The sequence below is a fragment of the Perca fluviatilis genome, chromosome 5 (genome assembly GCF_010015445.1).
Source record: "Perca fluviatilis chromosome 5, GENO_Pfluv_1.0, whole genome shotgun sequence".
NCBI classification, from domain to species: Eukaryota; Metazoa; Chordata; class Actinopteri; order Perciformes; family Percidae; genus Perca; species Perca fluviatilis.
In genome coordinates this window covers 22,470,186-22,482,492 of record NC_053116.1, presented here as the reverse complement: position 1 = coordinate 22,482,492, position 12,307 = coordinate 22,470,186, and the positions used below count along the sequence as shown (strand labels likewise).

Here is a 12,307-nt window from a genome sequence, read left to right as displayed (position 1 = left end):
TGGACCTGTTGGTAATTGCTGAACACCCTTTATGAGCATGACCATGATAGCAGTGCATTAATTTAAACTGATGATATCTGCTGCCCTATAAAAGGATGCATTACGCAACAGAATACAATAGGAGTAGCTTATCAAAATTATCAAAATTGACTTCTAGGATATTCAGACCTACAAGGGAAAAAGTCTGTTTGAAGTTGTATATTTTAAGCATTTTGTTTCTTAAACGTATACTATATAAAAGGGGTTTGAAATCAGGAAATTAAACAAAGATTTGCTTTTGTGATCTTCTCTCGGGCTCACATTTCTCTTTATTTTTCAACTTCAGAATAAAAGTAAAAGAAATTCACCTTTTGTCATTTTAAATATAACAACAAAACCATACAGCTTTATATGTGTATTCTTGACTACGGTACTCCTTGGCACATAAATATTGATATAGGGACTTCATTACAGCTAAATCAAAGAGGTTACCTCTTTGGCGCAATGATGTATTAGGCGTACTGGTACCATTGACATATATATTAAGGACTGGTACTGTAGAAAACTACAGTGTTAATCCGGAAAAGGAAATGGTTTCTGCAGAGGTCACCGAGAACTCGCGGTGGCAGCCGGGACGTCGGGCGGACTGTGTGCCTGCGCTGAGGAAGGGTGCGTGTCCCCAGTGTTCGCTCCGGTCGCCCGGTTAGGAATACGCCTAACGAACCCGGTGTAATATTGAAACGCCAGCAAGGACTGTGGTCTAAGAAGAGTCATGGTTTGGCATCGCTTATACCATTAGTGTCTTAGCGTGCAAGTTTGATTCATTGAGCTAGTGGCGTTAGCCCGCTTCGTTGATTCATAGCACGCTAGGTCGCTAGCTTTAGTCCTGTAGCATACCTGCTAGCCGGCTAGCTAGCTAGCTAGTAAGCTAGTTTCAGTGTACTTCTGGTCAATCCAGTGGAATAGGAGAGAACCAGACTGACTGCTGAACCCATCCGCTATTTCTGAAAGAGGAGGTGGGGCAGGCGGGGGCCGGGAGAACGCGACGGAGTGGAAGTGAGTCAGGAGCGGCTGATGAGTTCAGATCAGAGCGGAGAGCCGCCGCTGCTGCAGGAGGAGGCTGATCCCGGACCGAAGACCGGTGGGAAGGACGAGGCTCCGCTGGGGAGCGAGGGAGGGTCAGGCGGCATGGTGAGTGAGGCCTTCTTTAGCTAGCGAGCTAGCTAGCTGTCTAAGCGACTGCTGCTCATTGGAGATTTGTTAGCAGCTCAGCACAGTACGCCCCCGTCTGCGTTATGAACAATATTCACTTAGCAACAGCTAAAATTCACGCAAGCATAGCATGTTTCAAGTTTCTAACGTTACTAAATTTCAGCTTGGTTTTGACTTTGTGACTTTTTACGTAATCGCATACGTTAGTGTTTAATCGCAAGGTGATATTGATTATCAAGCGGAGACAGTCTCAGACACAGCACATACGGCAGCACGACAAACGTTAACTAGCTACTAACTTGCAGCCAGTAATGTTAGGTAATTTTACACACCGTTAACGTTAACCTTATCCCCACTACCGATAGCTAAGGCTAGCTTAGCCACCGTAACAAGCAAGCTCATTAAGTAGTTTGCTGAGTAATCATTAGCCTAAATGTTAAGTTATAACACAGCTATAGAATGACGGTATTGGGAGCGGAGAAGTAGCTACTGATTTAGTTGTTTTCGATGTGGAGGTGATTAATGCCTAGATTGTTAGCCGAAAGGTAGCTAAACGTTCAAATCACTAACGTTATCTGTTAGCTAATCGTGCTGCTAACTGACGTTAACAGAGCTAGCGCAGTGGCATGCGTTGCAAATACCTGGCCTGCGCAGCGCAGTCAGCTGACATCACTTGGTTTGCCACGGCCTGTAACACAGAAGCATGCATTGTAACCATGTGTGAAGTTGCACATAAAATGATATTCCTCTTTTGAATGACACTGAGGCCTCCATCGATTCTCGTCTAATTGGTGGAGAGAAGTGTCTTGAGGCATAGTGGAACTGGCAGCTGTACTTGTCAGGCCGAGTGCTTTTGCTAGAAGTCGGTGGATCTATTAGCAGGTTGCAAGTGACAATGTCAAAAGAAGACGCTGGTAAATTTGACAGTCACTGGTGTTTCAAAGCTAGTGTACAGATGGCATACACTCTCAAAGCACAATCCACAGTTGGTTCACATCAGTATCTGTATGCCTTCATATGTACAGTATGTGATCTATTCTTGGCCACAGATCTTTGCTGGGTCAGGATTTCTCCTGCCAGTCCACAGCCCTTTCTGTTATGGAGAGTCAGATCTAAGCATTTAATAATGTGCATCAAAATATAAATGTGTTTAAAGTTACGCAAAGTACTGTTTTTAAGTTTGTTTTATCACCATTATTACTACACAGACTTTGGTTACTCAAAGCTTCTTTAATAATTCTCCTCCTTGAGGTTAACAGAGCAATAGCCTCTTTAGTCGACATGGGATCATGGGGCCCTCTGTGGCACATTTCTTTGCTCTTCTCTGGTTTCCAATTAGATGTGTGGTATGCAGGTGTTCCTGCCATCCTACGATTGCACCAGGTGATTTCAGTTAGTGGGGCCCCCCCCCCCCATATAAAGTTAAAGTAATTAGTGAACTCAGCAGGTGTTGTGAAGGCCTGTAACCTGCGTGCTCTGTCCTCAGCACAATTTCATTCTTTTTTTTATTATTATTATTATTATTATTATTATTATTATTAATTGGGGTGCGTGTGTGTCTACACACACGCGCAGTACAGATGCAAGGTTTATCCAAACAACAAAAGGTAAATTTAATTCCAGTTAACAGTTTAGTCAAATGTTTTAATTCTATACATTTGTCGTGTATTTTTTGGGGTGTTTTTTAAGTGTTTTGTTTGCCTGTTGAAAGGTGGCATTAGGCAACTAGTGTTTTGTTTGTTACATTGAAGTCTATTGCCATATTACATCAAGTTACCATGTTCCCTTCAGATTTCCACCTTGATGGTCATAGATTTCCTAAGGCCATTGGATCTTACACTAAATAGCTATTAGGTTTATGTAATGTATTGGAGATGCCTGGTGCTTGCTTGGTGCTTAATATTTGATATAAGAAGTAAGCCAATGTGTTGTGTGTTGATTTATAAAAATAAAAATAAAAAGTGTTAGTGGCTTGACTGGATAGTTCCAAAACATACTGGTTACTGCAGTGTGTTAATGTTCAGTTGTAAAAAAAATTTGTTTAAACGGCTCAGACTTTGACAAGTACGATGCCAAGCGGAGATGAGATGGCAAACCTGAGGTGAATCGGTGAGGATAAAAATACATTATACTCATCGCAGTGTAGGTCTCAGTTGCAGATGAAGCACATCCGTCGCATTAAAATTGTTCAACTATATTTGAAACCGTCAAAGTGCAACAGTCTTTTAGGTCATTGACAACATTACATGCAAACTGTCTACATTGTGTTTTTGTGGCTGTGTAAAATGTTAGATTACGCTAAAATACCAACACCACTCTGCTTTTTATGTTGGTATTGACCTTGTCTGATCCTGCTGTTTCTGCTTTGAAGGTCACCTCTAAGGGCGCCGGTCTGAACCCAAATGCCAAGGTGTGGCAGGAGATGCCTGTGGCCCCCAGCGAGGCTGTTGCCAACAGCCCTCATTGGCCCCCCTCAGACATCAGTGAGGGTGAGCTATACTCCCTTCAGCCCAATCAAATATCCACCAGAAAACTCTTTGATTATATCACAATTTAAAGTGTGGGGGGAAAAAATGCATTTCTTTTGGACAGTGACATCCTGTCTATTGATTTAATTATTGACCTTTTGTCAGTCAGCACCAGCTGTAACGCATACTCATGTTTAAGATAAATTTTGCTTTAAGTTCTTATTATTTCGTTTTTTTTACCTTTTCGTTGACAACGCCAGAGTACACAAACGGTACTAAGACAAACATTGGGAGTTGTATAGGACAAGATGATGCAGCCCTGAAAAAAAGAATCTGTTGGTTCTAAATTAATGTATTTACCTTGTTCACAGGTTATTCTGAGCCTTCGTCTGTCGGGTGCAAGCAGTACACTGTGGGATTCCCAGCCGTGGATGACAGCAGCTCCACAGCAACAGCTGAGATAGCAGTAAATGGAATGGACCCTCCAGAGTTGGGCTTTCCCCCTGCTGAGTCCACCACGGGGACCTCAGGTCAGTCACATCCAATGCCGTCGTCTCCACACACCAAATCGTGACCGCAACCTAATGAATATTATTCCTTTTTAGTTTGGATGGGATATGAAACTGTATCCATGGCTTTAATACAATACTGTTCTGCAAGCATTGCCTCACAAATATGCTTTCCACAGCAGCACGCTGCCCTTTACGAGTCTGTAGCTTTTCATACCAACTGATCACCTCAGCAGGTGATTTCACGGAGTGGGTAGAGTCTTTGGTTGAAATGAATGAAAACCTGCAGAATGAGGTGAAACTTGGAACACACAGATACTGTTTTGACCACACACAACCTATACAGTTATTTGTATTTCATTTACCATGTTCACATGTAAAGCCTGTGTTGTGACCTGGGGATAATGAACACGCGTTCAACCCTTTGACCTGTTCAGACTGGTTGTCACTGCTCATATAACAACCCTTTGCTTAAAGGGCGTCAGCAATTTTAGTTAATAGTATGGGTCTAATCCCAAACACTGGATCATACACTACCCACAATGCAACACAAAAGCATTTTTATTAGACCTTCCCGGTCTGTTAAAGTTTCTGAGCCCAAGCTGTCTTAGGGTTATTTTCTCAGAGTTTGGAGTCTCACAACTACAGACACAAAATACACCATATACCTGTTTTCACAGGCTCAGCAGTACTCATTATTAAATAGTACTCACGTGGCTTGGATATTACTACTTATTAAAAGGTAATAAAGCAGCCTACACTCTTGAGATTGAGTGAAACAGAATTTATGTTTTATATGGTTTGATGTCACTGCCAGTGTTATAATTCATCGGTTTGAAGTGTCAAATCCTGTTTTGGGGACATGGCTGTCAATAATAAACCACAATTGAGTCAACACCGATGCCAGTGTCAACAAAAACGCATCATAAAAGCAGACATTCAGAACAGTTGTATTGGATTATCGCTGACATTTGATTTTTGATTCTCAGTGGAGTCCAAAACTGAAGAACCATCTCCGATCTCCTCTGAGAATCTACGAGAGTCTCTGAAGAAGGAGCTGGAGTTTTATTTCTCCAGGTCAGAGACAAACACTCAAGTTACCTTTTTTTTTTTTTTTTTTTTATACTGTAGAATTTTGAAAACTGGATTTATTTCCCAAATCAAGAGAAGGCTAATCTACATGAATGTGTTGTTTTGTAATTCAGAGAAAACCTCTCAAAGGATTTGTACCTGATGTCCCAGATGGACAGTGACCAGTTTGTCCCTATATGGACTATAGCCAGCATGGAGGGCATCAAGATCCTCACCACTGACATGGACCTCATCCTGGATGTGTTGAGATGTAAGTGGATTATTTAAGATGGTGTCTGCTTAAACCATGTGCGTATGTCTGTGGTTTGTCTAGATTTAAATGCATTGAATTCCCCTCAGCTTCTCCTATGGTACAAGTGGATGAGAAAGGGGAGAAAGTGCGTCCTAACCACAAGCGATGCATTATCATCCTAAGGGAGGTCCCCGAAACAACACCCGTTGAGGTAAAGTTAACTTGTGAATACACTGCCTGTCTTTGGAAGCATCACACTGTATTGAGGATGTAGATGTTTACCTCAAGTGTGAGACCGTTCTTTGTATGTAATTCACAGGAAGTGGAGTCACTGTTCAAAAATGACAACTGTCCAAAGGTGATAAGTGTTGAATTCGCACACAACAACAACTGGTACATCACATTCCAATCAGACACAGACGCTCAGCAGGTACAAAGTCAAATAGCACTTTTCTCTACACGGTCCGAAGTATTCAGTTGACATGCTGCACCCTGAATTGCCTCATGATTCTCCCTTATGCTCCCACAGGCATACAAGTATTTAAGAGAGGAGGTAAAAACATTTCAGGGAAAACCCATTATGGTGAGTTAAATTAAAACACCTTTGTCATTTCGGAGAGGCCCTTTTGTGAAGTTGTTTTTAGTTATTTCAGTCTTTGCTCTTTTCCTGGTTTTCCACGCTGACAGGCCAGGATAAAGGCCATCAACACATTCTTTGCAAAGAATGGCTACCGTAGCATGGACAGCAGCCTGTACGCTCAGCAGTCCCAGAGCCAGTCCCAGTACAGCTCTCCGCTCTACATGCAGCACGTCTACCCCCAGCAGCAGTACCCAGTCTACGGCATCGTACCTCCCACCTGGACGCCTTCGCCCACGCCCTATTTTGAAACTCCTCTGGTGAGACATACTCCACTCACAATGCTCTGAGACAATCACACTAACACACACCTACTCTGAAATTTCACCCTTCGTGCACCTCAGTTGAAAACATTCACTTCCTGTGTTCATTTTGTGTCATCAGCATTACATGTGTAAAATGTTGTGCAAATAATTAACCTTGAATGTCGCAAGTTGTGCGCTGGCAGAAGTCCTTTATTACCCCAAGAACCGGCGCAACTGATTTGTTTAGTCATTGCCGTCTTGTTTGTTGTTGCGTCTGAAGAGAAATGCATTGAGTGAATTCAAATGAGTCCTTTCCTTTTTTACCATTTGAATTGTCAGCAGACATAAACACACAATACTTCGCATAACAACAAGTTAATAAAAATAATCTGTAAACAGTTTTACTGTGTGGGTGTGTGTGCGATTTGTAAATGCTGTCTTTTTTTTTTTTTCCTTGTGCAGGCACCGTTTCCCAACAGTAGCTTTGTGAATGGATTTGGCTCTGCTGGACACTACAAAACTGGCTCCAGTTCTCTTAATATCACTCGTCCTTTCAACAGAAACCGGTAACGCCTTTTTTTTTCCAGATGTTTGTTTCTTTTTGTAGTTTTGACTTAAATCTAAGTCTGTTTTCTTTACATAAACATTCCAATTGGAATATTTTACGACTTGATTGCACAATGTTAAAATTTCAGATCATCTTCAGTTAAAATTTGTCTGAAGATATTGTGACCACAACAGGGAATTGTTCTTCATTCCCTGTCTTCTTACTGTCCCCACAGTGTTCCCCTCTATTCAAGAAAGAATGTAATAAATGCCTTCAGGTACCACTGTTATACAGTACAATAAGCTTCATTGCTACCCTCATCGCTTACCATACTGCAACAGCCAAATGACTAAATCCACATTGAAGCCAATGCCTTCTGCCAGTCGGACCTTAATGGCCATGATCCTCTTCATAAGTCTGTAAATGTTTGTTGCCAGGTAATGGCTGTCCTGGATTTGTCAGGTCATTTGATAAATGTATCAAATGTTGCCTACTAAATGGCAGCAGCTGCTATCTGATGCTGAGCAACTGGCTTGTTCCAGTTATGGCCACCTTGGCTCCAAAATGTCCTCTTTGCATTGACATTACATGTAACTGTTCCTCTCCATCACAACTAACCACCCATTTTATTTGTTCATTGTTTTTTATTAGTTTTACAGCTGCTTTCTGCGTCAGTGATTGTATTACCACATGCCATGCTATAACAAAGAAATGCTGACAGTTAGGAGTTGAGTCTAGGTCAGGCTGCTGTAAGCTTTAATGTACACTTCCAAATCTTTCGCAAAGAGATGACAACTTTGCAAGTTTGTTAAGAGAAAAAGCAGCTTCACAAAGCAATGTCTCATTGGACTCTTCTCAAGTCAGACCTGATGATGAGATCAAGATGCGCATAGAGGGAAACCAGAGAGTGGAGTAACTAGCTTTGATTCTTTCTTTCTCCTCTTCATCTTTAGCTTTTCTTTTCTTTTTTTTTCTCTATCCTTCCCTTCCAAAGTTAAGAGCTTCACTCCTGTCCCGATGAGCGTTCAGATTATGAGATCTGAGGGTCAAAGACTCATGAGAAGATCAGTCCATTCTGAATCACTCGGACACTATCTGTCTCAAAGTGTTATTTGCGGTGCATTAAGATATTAGTAGCTCGTCTAGGTCTTACATGGGTGTTGTCAGCTCTTCTCAATGAGTTTATGATTGGTTGCAGATTTCCAAATGTCAGTATGTTGCCATCAAAGTCTCCACAGCTTCAACCAATCATGAGCACAAATGTAATCTCCCCGCCAAATCCCCTTGCATGTCTACACAATTACCCTAAGGATACAGCATGCTGTCTGATTCCTCCAGTAAATTGGGGCCACCCCTGTGTTTGGGTGACTATTTTTGGCCTTTCCCCCTTCAATTTAAAATTTTAACCACCCCCACAAAAAGAATACAGTGCCGTTTTCTATATGTGATGGCAATACATTATCCAAACGCAAGCTCTACCTGTAGAACCATAGAGTGGTTTAACAGGTCATAGCCCATTACATTTGATTTGCGTAACTGTAATGGCTGCTGAACATTTTCCAAAGCACCCACACATTTATGTATTATTGAACAACATTGGTAAAGTCACCTAAAGGACAATGTTCTGATATCCTTTTGTTTATTGTTTTTTGCTTCATTCTGAGTTTTCAACACTCAAACTGGAAAGGAAACACTGGTTACCATTATGCCTTAAAACTATTTTCAACTTAATGTTGACCGTGCTCAACCTTTGCGACAGAAACCATGTAAAGCCCCAGGCGAGGACAAGTGAGGTGACCTCAGCATCTATAACTCCTGTCCCCTTGGAGAGTCTGACTGGATTGCGCAGCCCGCAGCCCCCCGCTCCCGTTGTCGTTGCCGCCGCCACCACAAACCCAGTCCAGACAGCCTCTGACCTGGGCTCGGCGTTCTCACATCTCTCCTCCTCTCCCTCGTCTTTGGATCCCAGTGATGACGGCAGCATGGCTGGACGTGGAAGGTAAACCTATTTTAACGGACTGTAATGGCTGCTGTTCTTTAGCTGTGACTTGATCAGTGACACTTGACCGAGTTGCTGTTAACGGATCATTTATTTGCATTTTAGACGGAGCACAACCTACAGAGGAACACGGAGGAGGCGAGAAGACGAACGGATTGCGGTAAATGGCTATTTTTGTGTCATCTTTCAACTGGTATGTCGTATTTAAAGCATGAACCATCTTGTGATCTTTCGGTTTGTTGGCTCCGTATTCCTTTCTCAGAGGCCTGTACCGCTAGCAGAGGTCAAGGTTTCTCCACCCAAATTTGACTTGGCTGCTACCAATTTCCCACCTCTACCTGGCTGCGTGGTCAGTACACAGGGAGAACCGGTGCTAGAAAACCGAATGTCTGATGTTGTACGCGGTTTGTACAGGGACAAGGTAAGAAGCCATTAAGACTGCAACAGTTTGTAAGTCTCTTGGATAAACTGCACTGAGAGTATTGTAATGGTAGGTATGTGTAATGTGCATGCCTCCTTGCTTTTTATAGACCGAACAAGCCAATAAAGAAGCCACTGTGAGTCCAGGTTCAGGCCAACCCCCAGTCACAGAGGATGCTGTGGCTGTCTCCAGTCCTGCCCTGGCAACACTGAAATCTGCTACACAACCACTTGGACCCTCAACCCCTGGGTATGACTCTCTCAGTAATGACTATTTAATTCAGGATATTTGGTGCATGAATGAATCGTTAAATGCTAACTTGAATGTCTGAAACTCTTGTTCTGACAGTATCACTCGTCAGGAGAAGAGGGTTGAACGGGCAGAGCCTCCAGTTCCAAAAGTGGCTCCACGCACACCTGTTACTACCGTAATCCCATCCCCCACCATACAACCCGTGCCTAGCTCCAGGCCTCAGCCCGCTGCTGTTGCTGCCACCTCCACGCCCTCAACTCCCAGCACGCCGGCCCCTGCTACAGCCACTATTCCCACCCCTGCACAGGTGAGAATATTGTTTTTTGTGACAGCCTGGACTCGAGCATAGTTGTCTTCCTGATGATGAGATCTTTTGCGCATAGAGGGAAGTGAGGGAGTGGACTCACTGGCTATGGTGTTCTCTCTCTCTCTCTCTCTCTCTCTCTCTCTCTCTCTCTCTCTCTCTCTCTCTCTCTCTCTCTCTCTCTCTCTCTCTCTCTCTCTCTCTCTCTCTCTCTCTCTCTCTCTCTCTCTCTTCCTTCCCCCCGCCCCCACCCACCAAACGTCCAGGATGTTCACTCCTACCCCGATGAGCGTTAAGATTATGAGATCTGAGGGTTTGACGAAGGAAATCATGAAATTGTATGTATACATGGGAGTCGGTGTTACATCCCCCTTTCTTTCTTTTTTTAAATTGTGTTTTTCCCTACCTTGGTTCAGGAGCCACGTAAGCTCAGCTACGCTGAGGTATGCCAACGGCCACCCAAGGACCCTCCGCCTGCAGCCCCTGCCCCAGCTTCCACAGGCACCGCTTCGGGCCAGCCGTTACGTGAGTTGCGCGTGAACAAGGCTGAAGAGCTGGGCTCCAGCAGCGGTCCTGGAGACAAGCAAGAGAGAGGCCACGACAGGGAGGGGGGATGGGAATGCAAGGAGAGCCGACCACCACGTGAACGTGACTCTCAAGGCTACTACCGCAGCAATGGGCCCAGAGGCACCGGGGGCCTCAAGTTTCGGGACCAGAGGCGCCCGCCTCCGGCCCGACGCAGCTCCCCACAGGGAGGCTACAGGCACACTGGCAAAGAGCAGAATATCCCACCAGTATCGCCAAAGTAAAAACTTGATATGAATAGAAAAAAAGATGTATGAATATATACATGGAATATATAATTATATAAAAATGAATAACATAAAAGCAACAACATTATGGTAGCCACCTCCCCCTCTCCTGGAACTTGTCCAAAGAAAAGCTTTTAAAATGACAATAAGACCGGGACATCCAGGACTAATGGGCAAAATGATACCTGAAGAACTTTGATGAGTGATATGAAAAGAAAAGAAAAATCTTGTTTTGGCCTCCAGCATTATGCTTAAATGAATTTAAGTGCGATTTCTCTGGAGGCCGTCTCATTTATGCTCTGCTAGGTAGAGGTGGGATGCTGGGCCGCGTAAGGCCCTCTACCTTTTTTTTTTTTTTTTAAAGAATAGATGTCTGCAAGAACAATATGCACTAAGAAGAAAAGAACATGCATATATGTCATGTACATATACAAAGATATCACTAACACGCAATGAGACATCAGTTTTTTTTGTTTTTTTTTGTGTGTGCTTAGGTTTGCAAGTATGACTGAAGGGTTGACTGTCTGTGTATGCATTGATTGTTAAGCAACTTGATTGAAGTGCTACAGTGTGCTGTTGCACTGATGTAATGAAATGGATGATTTTTGATTTTTACATCAGAGACTCAATCATTGTCCTGAAACTGGACCGTGTGGTCTTCTAATGTATATTAATGAAATGTGTTCTATGGTGGTATTTTGACCCTAGTTTATAATTGGCTTAAATTGTTATCGGTCCGATATCAAACTGTCGATGTACGCCGCAGTCAGATGTGTGGTTTTGTTTGAAGCCGAAATCCACTTTGGGGGTTCTCACTGACCGGTTACCCACGGTGAACCTGCTAGCCTGGTCCAAAGTTTTCATGTTAAGTTTTTATCTCTATCTATCTGAACCATTTTGGGTCGACCCACTCTGATGGATTCAGAACATTTTCATGTTGATAATCAGTCAGGTTCTCTGTTTACATGTTTGTTTTGGTAGTAGGGTGACATTTTCCAAGAGGGAAGGAGGAAAAAAAAAAAAAAAGAATAGGTTAATTTAAAAAGATTTGACTGTTCAGTGCGCCTGGTGGTTTAGGTGAGATTTGGCTTTTCTACATTGTCACAGGATATCCAGGTTAAGCTTCTATCTGTGAATTGTTCTTAACAATGACATAGTGTCAAAAATAGACTGAGGAGTGCTGTTAGCTGAGCATGATAGCTACATGATATTTGGCAGCCAAGTCGTGGGTATAAAGAAAATTGGAAAATTTTCACGTGCTATGTGCCAGCTGCCTACGATTATAGTGTGCTAGGATACAGTTTTGATTTTAATTGACAAGGTCTGCTAAATAATGTAGTCTATGGGAAACTTTTGGCCCAGTTAAACTGGATTTTGAAGAAGCTGTAGAGGCGTAGTTGCCTATGCTATATTGTGATAACCCTTCACTAGAAAATGTGTGTGGGAGAATGTAATTGTTCTAGTACAGAATTTACAGAGGGAGGCTTTTGACAGCAGGTATCCACCACATTGTTTTGTGCTTTTAGGGTGAGTTTGCTGGGTTGTTTGTTTCTTTTTTTTTTTTTTTTTTTTTTTTTAATGTTTGAAGAACAGATTGA

At 42.8% G+C, this 12,307-nt stretch overlaps 1 protein-coding gene across 2 annotated transcripts; it reads left to right on the top strand.

Moving 5' to 3' along the window:
• Positions 1-608: 608 nt before the first annotated feature.
• LOC120558867 (la-related protein 4) lies at positions 609-10,813 on the top strand. 2 transcript variants are annotated; one of them, XM_039800175.1, is made up of 17 exons: positions 1,054-1,170; positions 3,563-3,680; positions 4,031-4,189; positions 5,158-5,245; positions 5,374-5,510; positions 5,600-5,703; positions 5,812-5,922; positions 6,022-6,075; positions 6,180-6,389; positions 6,837-6,940; positions 7,157-7,198; positions 8,681-8,920; positions 9,026-9,080; positions 9,183-9,341; positions 9,451-9,590; positions 9,690-9,900; positions 10,314-10,813. In XM_039800175.1, exons 1-17 carry the CDS (start codon positions 1,054-1,056, stop codon positions 10,704-10,706), a joined length of 2,442 nt encoding a protein of 813 aa, XP_039656109.1. In that variant the 3' UTR covers positions 10,707-10,813. The 2 variants fall into 2 exon arrangements, with proteins under 2 accessions (XP_039656110.1, XP_039656109.1); XM_039800176.1 differs by lacking the exon at positions 7,157-7,198 and having other exon boundaries at positions 609-1,170.
• The last annotated feature ends 1,494 nt before the right edge of the window (positions 10,814-12,307 follow it).

What these genes read in the sequence shown, in the direction of transcription:
- LOC120558867 (XM_039800175.1), top strand. Translation starts at nt 1,054, where the DNA reads ATGAGTTCAGATCAGAGCGGAGAGCCGCCGCTGCTGCAGGAGGAGGCT. An exon ending in GAGAAGACGAACGGATTGCG is followed by an intron (nt 9,081 to 9,182) that starts GTAAATGGCTAT and finishes TTCCTTTCTCAG; the next exon opens with AGGCCTGTACCGCTAGCAGA. An exon ending in CTTGGACCCTCAACCCCTGG is followed by an intron (nt 9,591 to 9,689) that starts GTATGACTCTCT and finishes TTGTTCTGACAG; the next exon opens with TATCACTCGTCAGGAGAAGA.